The sequence below is a fragment of the Hemicordylus capensis genome, chromosome 10, assembly GCF_027244095.1.
Source record: "Hemicordylus capensis ecotype Gifberg chromosome 10, rHemCap1.1.pri, whole genome shotgun sequence".
NCBI classification, from domain to species: Eukaryota; Metazoa; Chordata; class Lepidosauria; order Squamata; family Cordylidae; genus Hemicordylus; species Hemicordylus capensis.
Window position 1 is genome coordinate 26566116 of NC_069666.1, and position 18440 is coordinate 26584555.

At 43.7% G+C, this 18440-nt stretch overlaps 1 protein-coding gene across 4 annotated transcripts in view; it reads right to left on the reverse strand.

The window, feature by feature from the left end:
• Positions 1-18440, reverse strand: part of OTUD7A (OTU deubiquitinase 7A) — a 151387-nt gene that overhangs the window by 19835 nt on the left and 113112 nt on the right. For all 4 annotated transcript variants that reach the window (XM_053272691.1, XM_053272690.1, XM_053272689.1 and 1 more), the window contains exons 11-12: positions 894-1008; positions 337-421 (exon numbers count right to left, since the gene is read on the reverse strand). In XM_053272691.1, coding sequence (XP_053128666.1) covers positions 337-421; positions 894-1008 — 200 coding nt within the window. The remainder of the gene's footprint in view (positions 1-336; positions 422-893; positions 1009-18440) is intronic.

Below are 18440 nucleotides of genomic sequence, written 5' to 3' on the forward strand. Positions count from 1 at the left end.
AAGGAAGAAACAGAGGTGGACTAAAGGGTCTGCATGTAACAAAATAAAACCTGGGCAAGCCATACTCTGCATAAGAAATTGCTGGCACCACAGTGGAGGGATCTGGGGAGAGGACATCAGAATGAGTTGTCAAGGGTCCTCAGCTGCCTTGCCTTGACTTCTCTCTCTTCCCAAAAGTCCCTTCATACAGCAACATACAGCAATGGAGCAAGGACACAATGAATTTCTTCTGGCTGTTGATAGGAGGCTAGTACTAGCACACACCAGAAAGTGGACACAAATTCACACACTTGGGAATCTTTCTCTTAAGCTGCTTATACAGAGGAAAGGGGTTACCCGTGTTTCCGATGGTATGCGTATCCAGGTTACATTCATGTAACTGTGCAGAAGGTTAAGCTTTGCCTCCAGAGAGAGAATCAAACTGAGAAAGGAAAAAGAGAGGAAAGACCACACACCACAAATTACTGAAAAGGTACAGCCACAGAATGCATGCACTTAAAAGAAACAGCAACATATTTTAACAAGAATATGTAATCACTATGCTCCTGGCTTGCCAAAGGAAATATCCCTGGAAAAACAGCTAGTATTTCTCCAGGGCTCACCATGGAAAGCCTGTTACGCATGAAGTGGAGCAGATCCGGGTCCTGTCTCATTCTCATCCGCAATCAGGACTTCAGCTCAAGTAATCTACAAGTATTTCACAGGCAGTGAAATTGTACTACCAGTCTGCTTTGCATAAGCAGCATATGGTTAAAAACACTCTGCAATTATTGTCCTGGGGCTGCTACAAAGAGTACAGCTAAGCAACAGCTAGACTTCCAAGTGTTTTAAGCACACAAAGGTCTTCAAGATAAGTTGATGTTGACAGTTTAGTTGTTAAAAGGAGAGCTTACTTGGCCAGCTTCGAGTTATCATTGTCATCCTTCCCCCACTCCCAGCCTTTCCCAGGATCAACCGCAAAGTGCAAAGGCAGTAACTTGTGTTCAGAGTCAGTCAGAGGGATCACCGCTGAAGGAAAGAAGAGAAGGCCAAGAGAGAAGAAGTGAGTTTCATGGGGAAAAGGAGGAAAAGAATTAAGAACCGGCAGAACAAGAAAAAGGGCATGTTAGAGGCATTACAGGATCCAACGGCTCCACTTCCATGCACACCCTCATTTCGTTTCCAGCTGTCTTGAAGAAAAGGGCACCTTTTGCAAATTGCAATGAACTTATATCATACAGAAGCTTAATCTGGGGAAGTAGTCACCAGTTGCCAGAGATGACAATTCATCTTTCCCCCCCTTTATCTCTTTATTAAAACAAATTTACAATGCTAAACAACATTGATCTAAACGCAAACAGCAAAACCTTATACAACGAACACTGATTTATCAATCTGTCCAAACTCTAATTTTGTCAAAGGTAGGGAAACAACCATTATTTGTTTGATTAGTGTAAAGAATAAAATCCGACCAAATTACATTAAAAGCATTATTTGTAGTCTGGTTTGAACAGAACCAAATAATATGAGTTAGCTTTTCCGATTCATCTCTTTTTATTGATATTTTATGAACGGCTGTGCCTCTAGGACTCAGAGTAGGCAAATCCTGTGCTCATCAATTTCAGTTTATGAAGTAGGTCTCTATTTCTTCACAATGAATTTTAATCTCCCTCTGTCTCAATGGGTAATATTGCATTTTCATTCACCCTGACAACAGCCTCTGAGGTTGGTCACTCTAGACCACTCACTGCCATCCGTCTGCACACCATGTCCACTTTACTGCTCCTTCAACTTCCCACATTGTGTAGAACTCGGCTCAGTACTCCAGACAGTTCACATACCAGTCATCTCATTGGAATATTTTATTGGGGAAGATAAATGAAAAGAGCAGGATAGGAAGGGTATAAGTAGAAAGACATAAAACTGCAACATCCATTTATGCTCCTTCTGCCCTCTCCAGTTCTCAAGTAACAGGAGAAATAGAAACTTGCTTCATTCAACCAGCTCTTGCTTCATTCTAGCAATCTCTTCAATGGCTTCATCCTGCTCATTTCTGTCCAAATGGAAATCTGATGGATAAAAATATTCATTTTTCACTTCCTGATTTCCCAGCTATTGGCTCATCTTTGAAGGATTTGAGAAATCCAACACTTTAGTTATCTGAAGCAAGATGAAGAACAAGACCTAAAATCTGTAACCTAAGATCCTTCATTCTAAACGATGCTGGAAACAGCCAGGTAAGTAAACATTCTGGGTATGCCCCACACACTTTCAATTTTGCTCTAAACAATTATGCCTAGGTTTCAGTGCTGGGACATGGGCAACCAACACAGAACAGGTTAGACCTTGCAGTCAGGATTGAAGGGCCTAGCAGAGCACAAGGAGTGAGAGAGGAGAGTCAACTAGGAACTGGGGTCAGGAAGAAAGCTGTGAGCCAATGTCAAAGCCAAGGATCAAAGCTGAGCAGACAATAGGAACCAGAAGTAGGCCAAAAGTCAGAGACAAAGCTATAGGTCAAGCTGAGGAGGGACCAGGATCAGAAAATATAATGCCCCAGACCACAGAGACCTGGACACTGAGGCAAAGTTTCAGCTCAGACAAGAAGACTTTATATCATTCCTGTCCTGAAAGGATCCAATGAACAGCCTGGTTGGTGGGATCAGACCACGGCAAGGCTAGTGGAGCTCAGCTGACTGCCACATGGAGTCACGGCATGCAGGCGCTCAGATTCCCAGTATTAACACAGATAGCTCCTGACACTAGGTGAATAATGTGCAATTAGAAACATTTTCTAAACTGTTTTAATTGTTTTCATGGTTGCTGCCTTCTAAAACCATGTACACAACCTAGAGATACATATATCCGGCAGTCTACAAATAGGACAAGTAAATCAATCAATTCAAAAGAGTGCATTATTTCAAATAGCCTTTCAGTACAATGTATTGTTAAAGTGAATAATAAAAAGAGAAACATTTCTTATGCAATCTCGCTTCTTGGCCTTTTGGCTAAGATCAAGTGCAGTGTGCCCCATTTTTGACCTCTAATCAAGAAGGATCTGCTTTGACCAGAGGAATGAGACAATCAGCAGTAAGTCACAGTGCTGGTCTAATTGGAGGAGAATAGGATCTCAGGGGGTTTCTTACACTCAGTCTGAAGCAAGACTGAATTCCGAACTTGCGCCTGAGTAAAAAAGCAAGAGGCGATATTTCAGCCTGAGGATAAAGGGCTTCCAACATTACTTCATCTATTAACCATGCATATTATCCATGCAAACACCACTATTTGGTTTGGGAGGAGTGAGGCCAGATTGAGAGAACTGGTCTCTCCACAGTGTTAGTGGCATGAATGACAGAATAAGGGATTAGCAAAGGACTCTCCTCCCCTTCTCTCTCTCAACACCTCAATATCTGGTATCCAGGTCGCTGCTATTATCATCATTTGAGAACACTCCAAACAGCTGCCCATCACAGACCAGAATGCAGAATAACGATAGTTTGCCCTTTTAGCCAAAATATCTTGGAAGCTGACTACAAATTTTCTCTTTTTTATTGTTACTTGACTCTTTTCCCCCTCCTGAGAATAGGGAGAGAGAAAATAAAACTCTGTACTGGCACCACCACCTACTGGCAAAAGAGAATTATTACCTAACTAATATTGCAGGAAAGCAGATTTCATTTCATCTGGATAACAGCAAACAATTTTAACAGCAGTTGAACAATGCAACGGAGAAGCAATGATGTGTGTTCTTCACGGCTTCACCAGCTAACTGGACAAAGTGGACCTTTTAAAGTGGTGATTCTCTTACACTGAGCTGGGCAGGGTGGGGGTGGGGAGACGGGCCCCATTATGTCCCAGCACTGTGTCCTTCCACTGTTGCTGGTGTCTACCTTGTGTTTCTTTGTAAATTGAACCCTTTTGGGACAGAGAATCATCTTATTTCTTTTTCTATGTAAACCATTTGAGAACTTTTGTTGTTGTTGAAATGTGGTATAGAGCCATCCCGAGTTGTGAGGAGTTTAATTTCCGCTCCTTCGGTTTTGAATCGGTCTCCAGAAATGTTGTTCTGCTGTCACTCTTTTAATGGGTTCTCTGTGAATAAGATCTCCTGTATTCGGGCCAACTTGGACTCCACTATTTCTGCAAGGTCTATGAAGGGAGTGTCCAGCAATCCCTCTTGCAGTATTAGATGAGATCAGTTTCAATCTGAGATTCCTAAGGATGTGGACAAGCTGCTTGGCGCGGTGCGGCCTACCACTTGTTCTCTGGATCCTTGCCTGACTTGGCTGCTTCTGTCTAGCAGGGAGATGTTGGAGGTGGTCTAGTTAATATTATAAATGCATTGCTGAAGGAGGGTAGGATGCCTCTTTGTTTGAAGGAGGGAACGGTTAGACCGCTTCTTAAAAAGCCTTCCCTTGTCCCCTTAGCAATCTCCCATGGTTGGGCAAGGTGACTGAGAGAGTTGTGGCTGACCAGCTCCAGGTGGTTTTGGAGGAAATTGATTATCTAGACCCATTTCAAACTGGCTTTAGAGCTGGCTATGGAGTGGAGACAGCCTTGGTCAGTCTGACGGATGACCTTTACCGGAGAATCAACAGAGGGAGTTTGACTCTGTTGGTTCTGGATTTCTCAGCAGCAATCGATACCATCAACGATGGTATCCTTCTGGATCACCTGGGGTCGCCCCTGACAGGCTGCCTGCGTCATGGACTCCCCGGGCCCTTCTTGCAGTACCCTCTCTTGCTTCTTCAGGGATGGCCCCTACGATGGAAGTCCCAACTCACACAAACATCTTGGCAACCAATGAGAGCGAAGGACAGAGCCTCCAAGCATCCCCCACTACCTACAGAATCCATATACTATCCCTCTGCTAATTCAATAGATGCACCATCCACTCTGCAAGAGCTGGGAACTGAAGTACCTATGTCCAGTGAAGCTCAACCTCAGACTCTGGGAAGCTGAACAGATTGTGAGCCCTTTGGGGACAGGGATCCATTTGATTGATTTATTATTTCTCTGTGTAAACCACCCTGAGCCATTTTTGGAAGGGCGGTATAGAAATAAATAAATAAATAAAAGAACAACCAAGACAGCCCACCAGGGCTAGTGTGTACCCAAGTCCCTCCCATTGTTCTCCCTGGTATGGGGACCCAGGCCTTTTCTGTAGCCCCAGAGGACATCAATACTCAAGATATAGGTCCAGGAATCCCCTCTGACAGTATTGAGCTGAGTACCCAAGATAGTCTACCAGAGACTGTGAGCACTCAAGACTCTCCTCCTGACCTTCCTGGACTGGATCCAGGTCAGCTGGCCGATGGGATGGAAGTGAGTGACCAACTGAGGGCAACATCAAGGGCCCCAGGGATGGATGGATAGATCCTGGAAGAACACCCCCATCCACCCCACAGAGCCTCTCTGCTCTGACACCAATCCAGAGCCCAACCCCATGACATCCAGAAGACCAGCATAAGGTAGCCCTCCTCTCCTGGAATGTAGCTGGATGGGCCGCATCTGTAAGGGATGCTCGATTCACCGATTACCTGGCCCGCCATGACATCATTCTAATACTGGAATCATGGATGAAGGAAGAAATATTACTTAATGGATTTCTTTCATTCTCAGTTAGGACCAAGCAGATGGGCCATGGAAGATCAAAAGGCGTTTGGGGGTACTAGTTTCCACCACTCTTCATGCATCATCAAGATCTCTCCCACCGCTCAAGCACTATGCTATGGCAGTATTCAGTCACTGCTCTTTGCTGATAATTAACACTTATCTCCCTCCACAACAGTGGAAACCCCAGCTTAGAGTCATCTGGGCTGAACAGGAAACCTACACTGCCGACCTCAGCCTTTCCCACTCCGACGCACTGGTGGTCCTGGGTGGTGACTTCAATGCTAGGTTGGGTCCTGACGATCACACCCTGTATATGAAGCATCAATGCTCCCTGCCAACCTCGAGGCTGATGGAGTCCTTTCCAATCAAATTGCAAAGGACCGGAGGTCAAACTTTACACAACTCTATTTGGCACAAACAACAACTAAACTTAACATTTTCATCCTAAATGGTGCTGTCAATGGCAATCAGCCAGGGGAATTTACTTATCTCTCAGGCTCAAGAATGAGAACTATTGATTACATAATCATCTCCAGGGATCTGCTTCCTTTTGTTAAGAGCCTAGAGGTTGTTCCTAAATTTGACAGTGATCACCTTCCGATCTTACTCCAATTAAAGGCTCTCTCTCACTCAACCCATACGGCTTTCAACCCCCAGTATCCTTGGCAGGGAGATCCCTTTGCCGTGCCAAATGGACTCTCCAATTAGATCAATTGATAACTGGGATGCTTGCCTCAAAGTGCTTTCTGCATCTCCAACAGGCCCTGAAAACAGCAGAACCCCCCGGCACACCTTTGGAGACTGACAGCATTCTAGTCTGTGAGCTTCAACCGCACCTAAAACACAAAAGTTGTGCACTCCTGCGACACTGACACCACCACTCCAAACCATGGTTTGAGAAAGACTGTGTTAACGCTAAAAATCTTTTATTGGCTGTTTTTACTGTCCTGTAAACCACTCAGAGAACTTGCGTTTTGGGTGATATATAAATGTATTAAATAAAATAAATAAAATAATAAATAAATAAGCTCTCACCACCTCATACCAGGTCTATAAAGCCAGCAGTGGACCAATGGCAATGAAAGACCTCCTTCAGAAGAAGAGGAGATACAAACAACTGGTGGCATGTAAGAAAAAAGAAGCCATGAAAGACAACTTGACACGACCCATTCAGGAAGTCCGATCCAATGATTCAGCTGAATTCTGGAGCATCACTATGGGCAGTCATAGCAATGACACAACCCATCTAGATTGCCATATCCACCCTCACCAGGGATCTGGGAAAAACACTTCTATGAACTCTACGAGGCCTCTTCTGCAGAAGGCAGACACCCTGGGCAGGCTATAGAGGACACGATTGCATGGACACCAATGACAACATCTGGGATCAAGAGCCTTGTCGCCCAACTGAGAACCGGGAAGGCCCCAGGGGAGGACCTGATTCTACCTGAGGCCATTAAAAACAATCTGGATTGGTGGGCCCCCATTTTGGCCTCAATATCTACCTTCATTGAGACACATGGCCATATCCTCAGGGACTGGGGGACAGCAATTATTGTTCCCATTGTTTTAAAGGGCAGAAAGAACGACCTGGCCAATTACAGGCCCATTAGCCTGCTCAACACAATTAGCAAGCTCTCTGCGAGACATCTGTACTGGAAATTACAGGACTGGCTGGAGCAGGAAAATCTGCTGGCGGAGGAACTGGCTGGCTTCAGGGAAAGCCGATCTACAATCGACCAGTGCCTAGTACTCTAGCACCTTATTGAAAAATACTCTTCCTGCAACACAACCTCCCTTTGTGTAGCCTTCATTGACTTTAAAGTAGCTTTTGACTCCCTCTCATGTGTTAAAATACAGGAAAAGCTGGAGGCCTCCTTGATTGACTGGCGACTGTTATACTTAATATGTATGCTCACACCGACACATTGCTCAAGGTAAGGTGCAATCTCCAGGGACATCTCACAAGTGCCATCAATATACAAAAGGGTGTAAAGCAAGGCTGCATTCTGGCCCCACTATTTAACTTTTACATTAACACCATGGTGGGTCAACTTAACAACCTAGATTTCTATCCCTTAAACTTCCGGGGCACATATCTCTACCCTACTATATGCAGATGATGCAGCAATACTCTCAAGAACTCCCGTTGGCCTTAAATGTGCATGAAGGCCCTAGCTCAGTATTGCAAGGAAGATCTGCTGGAAGTTAATGATCATAAAACCAAAATTATGGCCTTTGCTAAAAGGCCCAAGATCCTCACTTGGTCTGTAGAAGGGCACAAGATTGAACAGGTTCCTTGGTTTAATCGGAGCTGTTATATGGAGTCCCTCGGGGCTCCATTCTGTCTCCAATGCTTTTTAATATCTACATGAAACCACTGGGAGAGGTCATCAGGAGATTTGGTGCAGGCTGTTGTCAGCTGCTGACACCACCCAAATCTATTTCTCCTTGTTATCATCACCATCAAGAAATGGCATTCATTCCTTAAAATGCCTGCCTACAGGCAATAATGGGCTGGATGAAGGATAACAATTTGAAACTGAATCCAAGCAAGGCAGAGGTGCTCATTGTGGAGGTTCAGAATTTGAGGGATGAGTTAGATCTTCCTGTGCTGGATGGGGTTACACTCCCCCCGAAGGAACAGGTACGCAGCTTGGGAATACTCTTGGATCCAGGCCTCACCTCGGTATCTCAGGTATCTACTGAACACTCACATTCTGTGATCAGGAATCTCACATTTCTCTTGGTATCAAGGTCTGATTAATAATTATATGCCTTATAGTAGTTTATGGTGTTATGAAAAATTGATTTAAGTGCTGATTACAAAAATGTGAATAAAATGTGCTAAATTTAAAGTGTTTGATCCTGATTGCGAGCTTATTTCTGAGGGTTGTTTCTGCAGCATTTGGATTTTTTTTCTCATACGGGGAAAGGAAGACTGACAGTTATTTAACAGTGGGGAGAGGCTCAGTTTTCTAGGGGTTTTTTTTAGCAGAAATTTCTCAAACACATTTTGAGGGGGAGGGGGTTGTAGAAATTTGTAGAAAGGAACAGCGGTGTTCATCAAAATAAAGTATAAGTTATGGAATATGGTGGGAGAGGGAACCTGATGTATAAGGGACAGAGGTAACTGGAGGTATATTAGCTGGCTGACCACTGCAATACAACCTGGTTAAACATGCTGCTTTTTTAAAAAAAGGTTACATAGTTAACATATTTACAGATTAAAATAACTAAGATGGTTAGAGCCTTGATGCCTTTAAAAGTAAGCGTTCAGCTTCTTAAGAATGTGAGTGCGACTGTGCTGCATTAGAAGCCACAGTGTGTGATCTGTCAGTATAACATTAACTGTGTGGATTCTCTGAATCCCTGCATTTGTGCAATCACACACTTTGCAGATCAGGGCCATTTTGGAGGAAACATCATATTTACATAGATGAGGAGGGAGGAGAGCCAAATAACATTACATAATTTAGAGAAACTTGAATTATCCTCAAGCAATCTATAGACAAACACAGAAAATATTTTGAAAGATCAGAACACAGAAAAGATCTAACAGCTTGTAATATTAACAATGCTTCACCAGGTGGCACCAAATGTAAACTTGACTGAACCACTCAGTTGGAGAGCATGTACTCACATGGATCCTTTAACAGCAGCATTTTCCTCCTAGATTCAGGAGCAGCAGGACTCTACAAAACCAAAACAGCTGCTGCGGGGGCAGGCAACCCCCTCAGCATCGTAGGAACATAGGAAGCTGCCATATACTGAGTCAGACCATTGGTCTCTATCTAGCTCAGTATTGTCTTCACAGACTGGCAGCGGCTTCTCCAAGGTTGCAGGCAGGAATCTCTCTCAGCCCTATCTTGGAGATGCTGCCAGGGAGGGAACTTGGAACCTGGATGCTCTTCCCAGAGCGGCTCCATCCCAAGGGGAATCTCTTACAGGGCTCACACTTCTAGTCTCCCATTCACATGCAACCAGGGCGGATCCTGCTTAGCTAAGGGGACAGGTCATGCTTGCAACCACAAGACCAGCTTTCCTCTCCTCTCATCATCCTATGTGATGTTACACTAAAATTCGAATACATCTGTCTGATGCGCCTGCCTGGGGTGCAGAACCATCCAAGGTGATCTGAGTCCGGATTTAAGTGCCTTTTTAGATGAATATAATGTGGTAAAAGGGTTAAATGGCAGAGACCACTCAATGGCAAAGCTCTAACCACATTCAACGCCATCTTGGGAATAGAAGGTCCGTATCCCCATTTAACAACTACATCCAATGGCAACTTGTGACCTCAGGGATGCCATATTCTTTCCTCCGTGGTTTGTTTTTTAAACATAAAGTTGGGGAGGGAGAGAGAAAATGCACAGCTGTTTCACCCTTTCCCTCTCTGACATATGCCTGCTCAAAAGTACCCCACCCCTGCCCCCACCAAGTTACTCTCACCTGGATCTCCCTGCCACCAGAACAATAGGAAGAAAAAATCCAGTTGTAGGAGATTTTAACAGACAAGCAGCAGGAGGGGGAAAGGTAAGCCATCTTCTAACTATTCTTTAACCCCGGTGCAGTCTCCCAAAATTATTTTTTCATTAAAGAATACAAAACACACAATTTGGGGTGGGGAGGAGAGACACACAGAATTCTGTGTCAGACAAAGTCTGACACTCGAGATGCTAACAAAGTATTCAAAATATCTTGGTTGATATAACTACTACAACTACAGATATTTAGAACTTCACACATGGGAACAAATGGACAACAGAAAGTGCTTGCTACTTGATTTAGGTCGATATGTCACAAATCTGAGCCATTCAAATAGCCATTGTGGGTTTGCATTGCCATCTTCCCTTTCTTATGAGACTGTCAAAGCACACTTTAGCCATGTATCATTAAAGCAATGAGGAAATGGTGCCATTGTAAAACCTGCCTGTGGGAATCAGCTTGCTACAGGTTAAGGTTTTGCATATAAGCAGGAAGCCAGCTGTTATGCACAATAATGTTCCCCACCAAGATCAATATGGTTGCCAAGCAGCTAACGCCAATGTCCCTGAAACACAACCTTTTCTACAACAGGTGTTCAAAGCAGGAAGCGAGGGAGGGAATAAAATGCCAGACAGGTACCACTTAAGACTTAATCATTTTGGAAAACTGATTTTTCCTAACGTGTCTGGCACCTGTTTTAAAATTTCGGTATAGCTGTGGGGGAGGTGGTAGTCAGCCTGTTCCGTAGGAGCGTGCACCCCCACACCCTAAAAGAACAGGCACGGAATCTAGGCATGCCAATAGAGCTGGCGTTGTCACTGGGGGCCCAAGTGGCATCCATGATTATCCATGCTCCGGTAACATCCAACTAGACTACTGCAGCCTGCTCTATATAGAGCTGCCTTTGAAAACTAACTGCAATCAGATGAAGGGATCGCATCTCTCTAGTTGTTAAATGACTGTCCTGGCTGCTGATCTATTTTCAAAGTGTCAGCAAGGTAAGGTGTGCTGTCAAGTCAATTTCAACTCCTGGCGCCCACAGAGCTCTGTGGTTTTCTTTGGTAGAATACAGGAGGGGTTTACCAGTGCCTCCTCCCGCACAGTAAGAGATGATTCCTTTCAGTATCTTCCTGTATCACTGCTGCCTAATTTAGTACCTGTGGGGATTCAAACCGGCAACCTTCTGCTTGTTAGTCAAGCATTTACCATTAAAAGCCTGTAATGGCTTGAGATCCAGCAATCTAAAGGACTGGCTCCTCCCACATGAGCCTGCCCAACTGCCAAGTTTGGAAGCTATCTCCCAAATCCCCCTTCCGCCCGGCCACCCTCTGAAGTTAAACATAGCTAAGATGTAGTAACAACAACAACAACTGCAAAAAATACAAGCTACCTGTAGCCAAGAATTGGTGGGACCATAAAATTGAAAAAGTTGTAGAAAATGAAGATGTCAAAATATTATGGGACTTCCAACTACAAACAGACAAACATCTGCCACACAATACACCAGATATAACTGTAGTCGAGATGAAAGAAAAACAAGTCAAAATAACCGACATAGCAATACCAGGGGATAGCAGAACAGAAGAAAAAGAAATAGAAAAAATCACAAAATAGAAAGATCTACAAATTGAAATTGAAAGGCTGTGGCAGAAGAAGACCAAAATAATCCCAGTGGTCATTGGCGCCCTGGGTGCAGTTCCAAAAGACCTTGCTTGAAGAGCACCTCAACACCATAGGGGCCACAGAAATCACCATCAGCCAATTACAAAAAGCAGCTTTACTGGGAACAGCCTATATTCTGCGACGATATCTATAATAACAGCAACAACATTGATAATAAAATCCAGCCATCCCAGGTCCTTGGGAAGGACTCGATGTCTGGATAAAACAAACCAGTCAATAACACCTGTCTGACTGTGTAAACAAGAACAAGAACAATAATAATGATTGCAGTTTATTAACTAATTTGGAAGAAAAAAGGCTCCCCCCTTCTGAAGATTCTGGATACTGAGATAAATGGGATCGTTTTTAATAATTGTATTTATTATTAGGTATCTATCATATACATATACATATACTTCTCTTAAACGTACCTGTCACTAATCCCACATGTGGCCTCTCTTGTGAGAGTTCGCAAGTGAGCTGCCGGGGGAAAAAGAGAACAGGGAGGCTCATGGCCGGCCAGACGAGAGAAAGAGGAGGCAGGAGAAAGGCGGCGGCCGAATGGGCCGAGAATGGGAGAAGAGCTGAGAGGAAGGGAAGGGGAGAGGAGGGCTGGGAACGAGGGAGGGGAAGGAGCGGGGAGAACTAGAGGCGCAGATGCTCTGCACCCAGGCCAGCTAGTTTGTTTAAAAATATTTCTACCTACCCCTTCAGCACACTGCTGCTCAAGGATGCGGACTATACTCACAAGAAAGTGCGCAAAAAACCAACCACAAAAATAAAAAGCAACAACATAAAGGCTAAACTAGATTAACACTGGAAAACGGCATATTTAAAGTGCCTCATCACGGAGGAAGGTTGGCAAAGGTCCTCTGGGAAGACATTCCAAAGACAGGGCGCTCCGACTAAGAGGGCTCTGTCCCTGGTCTCCACTACCCGGATCTGTGTCAGTGGTAGGACTAAGAGTAGCCCTTGCAGGGAAGAGTGAAGGCCCCCCCAAAGATTCCTGCCCTTTGGCCCACTTGCTCCCAGACAAGATCACACCGCGCCAGGCAATGTTTTTATTTTTCCTTGGGTGTATTTTATACATTATAGAAGAAATGGGAGCGGCTTTTCCTTGGCCGACCGCAGGGCTTTTTCTGGGGGTGGCGGCAAAGCCAGCAATCCAATCCACCACCAACCTGGCCTCCGTAGGAGTATGCCTCATTGAACTCAATGGGAATCAGCTCAATCCGAGGCGGGGGGGGGGGCTCTTGCCTCCCCCCTGAACATCCAAGAACAGCAGCCCTGCTGGATCAGGACCAAGGACTTCCTACTCCAGTGTCCTGTTTCACACAATGATCCACCAGATGATTCTGGGAAGCTCATAGGCAAGAGATGAAGGCATGACCTCTCTCCTGCTGTTGTTGCTCCCCTACAACTGGTAGTTAGAGGCATCTTGCCTCTGAGGCAGGAGGTGACCTATAGCCACCAGACTAGTAGCCATCGATAGCCCCATCCTACATGAATTTGTCCAAGCCCCTTTTAAAGCCATCACCACATTCCATGGCAGAGAATTCCATTGATTAATGATGGGCTGTGTGAAAAAGGACTTCCTTTTGTTGATCCTAAATTTCCTGGCCCTCATGGGGTGACCTCTGGTTCTAGTGTTGTGAGAGAGGGAGAAAGGTTTTTCTATGTCTGTTCTCTCTACTCCATGCATAATTTTATGAACGTCTATCATGTCTCCCTGTACTTGCCTCTTTTCCAAACTAAAAAGTCCCAGATGCTGTAGCCTTGCCTCTTAAGGAAGATGCTCCAAGCCTTTCTGGGTTCTGATCATCTGGGTTGCCCTCCTCATGCCTGCCATATTTAAAGTTCCAATTATGTGGATATTTTCAAGCCATGCTAAGGCCATGGAACCCATGGAAATGTATGCTAGGAACATGGTAGGAACCCACGGGAAAATGCCTCTTACTTAGCTCTAAAGGACATATTCAAACTGTATTTTGTGATTTATAATGGTTTTAATTTGATAACATTTGATAACATTAACATAAACTTTAATCTTAGCAGAAAGTTTCTGCAGCCCAAACAAGCAAAAGAGCTTTTTGTGTGTTGGTTCAGCTTAAATTGAGATGCATTTTGATTAGTTGTGATTTTGATCTGAAAGTACAACTAGAAACTTAATGGGACATGATTTATTCATAGCGTGTGATAGGTAAACTGATTTGTTGTGATTTGACTCTAAGTTTATGCAGCTTTGCTCGGTAAGGGTAGATGGGTAAGCTCTCTAGCAAGAATGTCTGAAGTTCTAATTTGTATCCACCTGATATTTAAACTAACTATCAGGCACAATCTCTTATCTTTTTATAGCGAGCAGAAAATCATTCATGAGTTGGGGCTAGAGAGACGTTTTTGTACCAGTGGGGCGGGGGAGACGGGCATAGCACCATCCCAGTCTCCAGGTCAATATAAGTGAAAATCCACTGGGAAATTCTCCTATTTAAGTCTCACCAAAATGAAGGGGAGCTGTGTCAGAAGGCTACGAAGCACTCATTCAGGTCTCTTCATTTCTCTGTGTGTGTTTTATTTAGTAAATGCCAAATGTAGCTATCACTGACTTGCTCTCAATGCATTTGCATGGTACCTCAACTCTGTGCTGTAATGTAAGGTAGAAAAAGATGTCAAGGCATTTCAAATGGTGGATGACTATGCATATTCCTGTAAAGCTGCCACCTTTTTAACAAGCCATGCTCCCATGCATCACACAGAGAAATTTAGCAGATGAGACTTTTCCTATTCTTATCTATCTATCTATCTATCTATCTATCTATCTATCTATCTATCAATCATTTCTCTATGTAAACCGCTTTGGAAACATTTGTTGAAAAGCGGTATATAAATATTTGTTGTTGTTGTTGTTGTAAATAAATGTCTGGCAAAAGCATCATCTGCCCGATTTCTATGCACCAGGCAGCTGTTACAAAGTGTGGAAGGGACAGCCTAGATAAAAAAGGTGGCACCTAGATAGGAGAGTCCACCTCAACATTTGTACAAACAGGGAAGTGAGAAGGCAGCGGCGGCGGCAGCAGCAGCTCAACCACAGCCTCCCTTTAATCTTATACATATTCAGTAGAGCCTTCACAGTGGTAATTACACTAATCAGTGTGCTACAGCTGGCTAGGAAGCGCTCATCTTTGAGAATTAGCCAAAAGTCAGAGGAGCATCAAAGCCATATAGATCAACGCACTAGAACTAAATTATATTAGGTGGAAGATACATTTTGGAAGGGCTACACATCTTCTAAGGAAAAAGCAGCAGCAACAAAAATTGACAGCTTAATCTAATGCTTCTGACGGAAGATTACAGCTTGAGTTTCTACAATACTTGAGAGCTGCATTCAAACATGGAGGAGCCTGATACTTAAAAATCAAATAAAAGATGTACCCTTGCAAGCACTGGTAGACAAAGACAAATCCCAAAGACAAAGGCCAACATTCTTCTATGGAAAGTGGGTTGCAAATATGCAGAAACTAATAAAATGTACAATAAATTTGTCTCCTTTCTGTGAAGAAAGGACAAAATATCCCACAACTTGCCAGATAATATCCTCTAATCTCCTAAATGGATTTAGAAAGGCCTACTGAGTAGGCAAACCTACAATCACAGCATCTCGTCCGTTCATAGTATCTCCTTGTACTGTTTAAATCAAAGGATGCTTTCAGCAGTGCTGGGAGTGGAGCCATTACACTTATCTGTTTATGGGAAACCAGTCCTTTGACAAAAAGAGTTACTTGTGCTTTTGAACTGACAAATTCATGAATAAAGGCTTTTAGAAATAAATCAGCTAAAAAAACCCCAATGATTAAAAGAATTTCAGTGTGCCTGTTGCTTACTTCATACAACAAGGTCTCAAAATCAAGAGGCCCACTTCTAGCTGTTCTGTTTTCCACAGGAAAAGCATCTTCAAAGAATTTTAAGATCTGATAGAATGTAGAAAGCACCTTCATGTGGGAATTCAGCATCTTCCAGTTGGGAAAAAAAGCCACCACCACCATCTGCATGGCCCTTGCACAAGTACTAATTATTTCAGTTTGGACATTACTTTGCTAATGCTCCCATGTTCCTTCATTCCTGCATGAAGTCACAGGAAGAATATTTTGGTGCTAGAAAACTGGGGCAGGGAAAATGTTCAAAGAGCTTTTCGTTGCACAAGAAACCTGAAGCACGTTCTGCCTCAGTGAAAATCCTAATGAGATTATGCACGCGTTTCTTCTTTATTTGCATGGTCTTCTTATGACACCATTAGTTGCTATCCACAGTTCAGCAGTCTCTGTTAGTTCTCTCTCAGCATCTCCAGCAAACGAATGCTGAGGGAGATGCTGTGGCTAAAAGAGATACAATTTAGGAGATCTATAATAAGGATCATTCACTTTTAAAATATATTAACAGCAACGATGAGAGGGGGACCTGATTTGAATTGAGGAGGGCTCTATGGGAAAGCCATTCTTCAAGAGAATTAACCCCTGCTAACTGGGCAATGAGGCACCTTTCAAAGTGGTGACACACATCAGGAGTGGAGCAACTGGCCCTATTCAGTCCATTATGCCAACGCTTTCACCACACTTGCAGGGAGCAGTTTTACTTTCAACAATAAGAACTCTGGAGCTTTTACCCATCCTCTTATGGTGAAGTCCATCAAACCAACAAGAATGTACAGAAGCATAAAGTAGCACTGAGTTCTGCTCCTTGGAGTAGACAACAAAATCCTCATTTAAATTATTTGAAGAGTGAACTGAAGACATATCCAAAACTTCACAACAGCGCTGCGAGGCATCTTCCCTGTACATTCCTAGATCCAGATACTCCCTTATTAAAGTAAAGTTGTGCCGTCGAGTCGGTGTCAACTCCTGGCGACCACAGATTCCTGTGGTTGCCTTTGGTAGAATACAGGGGGGGCTCACCATTGCCGCACAGTATGAGATGATGCCTTTCAGCACCTTCCTATATCGCTGCTGCCCAATATAAGTGTGTCCCATAGTCTGGGAAACCTACCAGCGGGGATTTGAAGCAGCAACCTTGGCTTCAGCTGTATACCCTCACATTTTGCTCTTTATATAAATTACTTATTTTCTACATTGTTCAGGAATCTGTTATACATTCTGTTATCTGTGATGTCAAAATGTACGTCTCTCTTTCTTAGATACTTTGTTTTGTATATTTATACCTATTCAGTCCTAGCACAATGTCCCTCCAGTGGATGTTGCTGGTATCTACTTGGTTTCTTAGATTGTGAGCCCTGTTGGGGATAGGAAACCATCCTCTTCTTATAACTATTCTTTTTCTGTGTAAACCACTTTGAAACATTTTAGATGAAAAACAAACCAGTCAATAACACCTGTCTGACTGTGTAAACAAGAAATGATGATGATGATGATGATGATCTATGTCTGAAGTCACCACCGCAGCCCAGGAAATTGATCATTTTTGGCCCATTTGTGCCTCTGTAGTGAGCGCTGGTGGCTCTTTTAGCCGCCAAGCATGCGTAAATGACCATTGCGAGCCCTGGCATGAAAAACAAAATGGCTGCCGTACATGAGCAAATGACCTCTGTGAGGCCCTGGGCCATGCCACGGGTAATTTACTCATGCGCCATGGCCAAAATGGCCGCCGTGCACTACAGAGGCCCGAACGGGCCAAAAATGATCAATTTCCCAGGCCGCGGCAGTGACTTCAGAGGCTGGGGGGGGGAAGGGGAACCCTCGTGGACACACACACACACCCCGCGGCATACAGGAAGCCCCCCGAAGGGGCTAAAGGTACTTTAAATTTATTTTAATTTTTTTTAAAAAACCACAAACATATCTGGAGGTTCGGTTCCGGTCCAGATGGATCCGGGGGTGGGGTGGGTTCAATCCCCCGAACCAAACCTCCAGACTGGTCCACACATCCCTACAGCTCAGGGATGCGGGGGGGTCAGGAAGACAGTCTAGAAATAAGAGGTTAACTGCCTCCCTGCTGTAGTCCCTCTCTGAACCAGTCTCCCAACTCTACATGGCTGCTCTTAAAATGTTGTTAAAAACCAGGCAAGATCCTAAACATTCCATCACCCTTGACCTGGTTGCAAGAACTGCCCCCACATAAATTAATATACTTTGTAAGCTCCATTTATCTTACTATTCTTTTGTTTTATCCTTCTGGGCTTGTTTTAGTCTTCAACTTACAATCCGGGCACGGCACAGCTCAGGAAGCATTTGCTCTCATACAAACCTTCCCATTTATTGATTTTACACCTTTCATAAGAATTCCGATATGCCTCACAAATTCAAAAAGATTACAATTAAGTATTTCTGAATTGCTAGGATCTATGCAGGAGGCCGTGCTACAGTCTGCTTCCGTGTGAGGTTCATTTCGGGGTGGGGTGGGGGCGGGTATATGAAGAAAGGAGCTCTCTGTTGTGTTGTACTAGTAAGTTCCAGTACTGACCAATTTTGTTGTTGTGCTTTCCAGCTTCTAGATAAGAATTCTGCTAAGGTTTTAGTTCATTTTATACATCCTGCAAAATTGCTATTATTTCAAGTTTGCTGCTTTCACTGATGTGTTTTTAAATTCTTATTGCACAGCCATTTTGATTTTTTTTTTAAGATAGAAAAGTGAAGCAGAAAATTTAACAAAGAAATAAATATTGAGAATGAGAATGAGCTTCCTCCTACAAC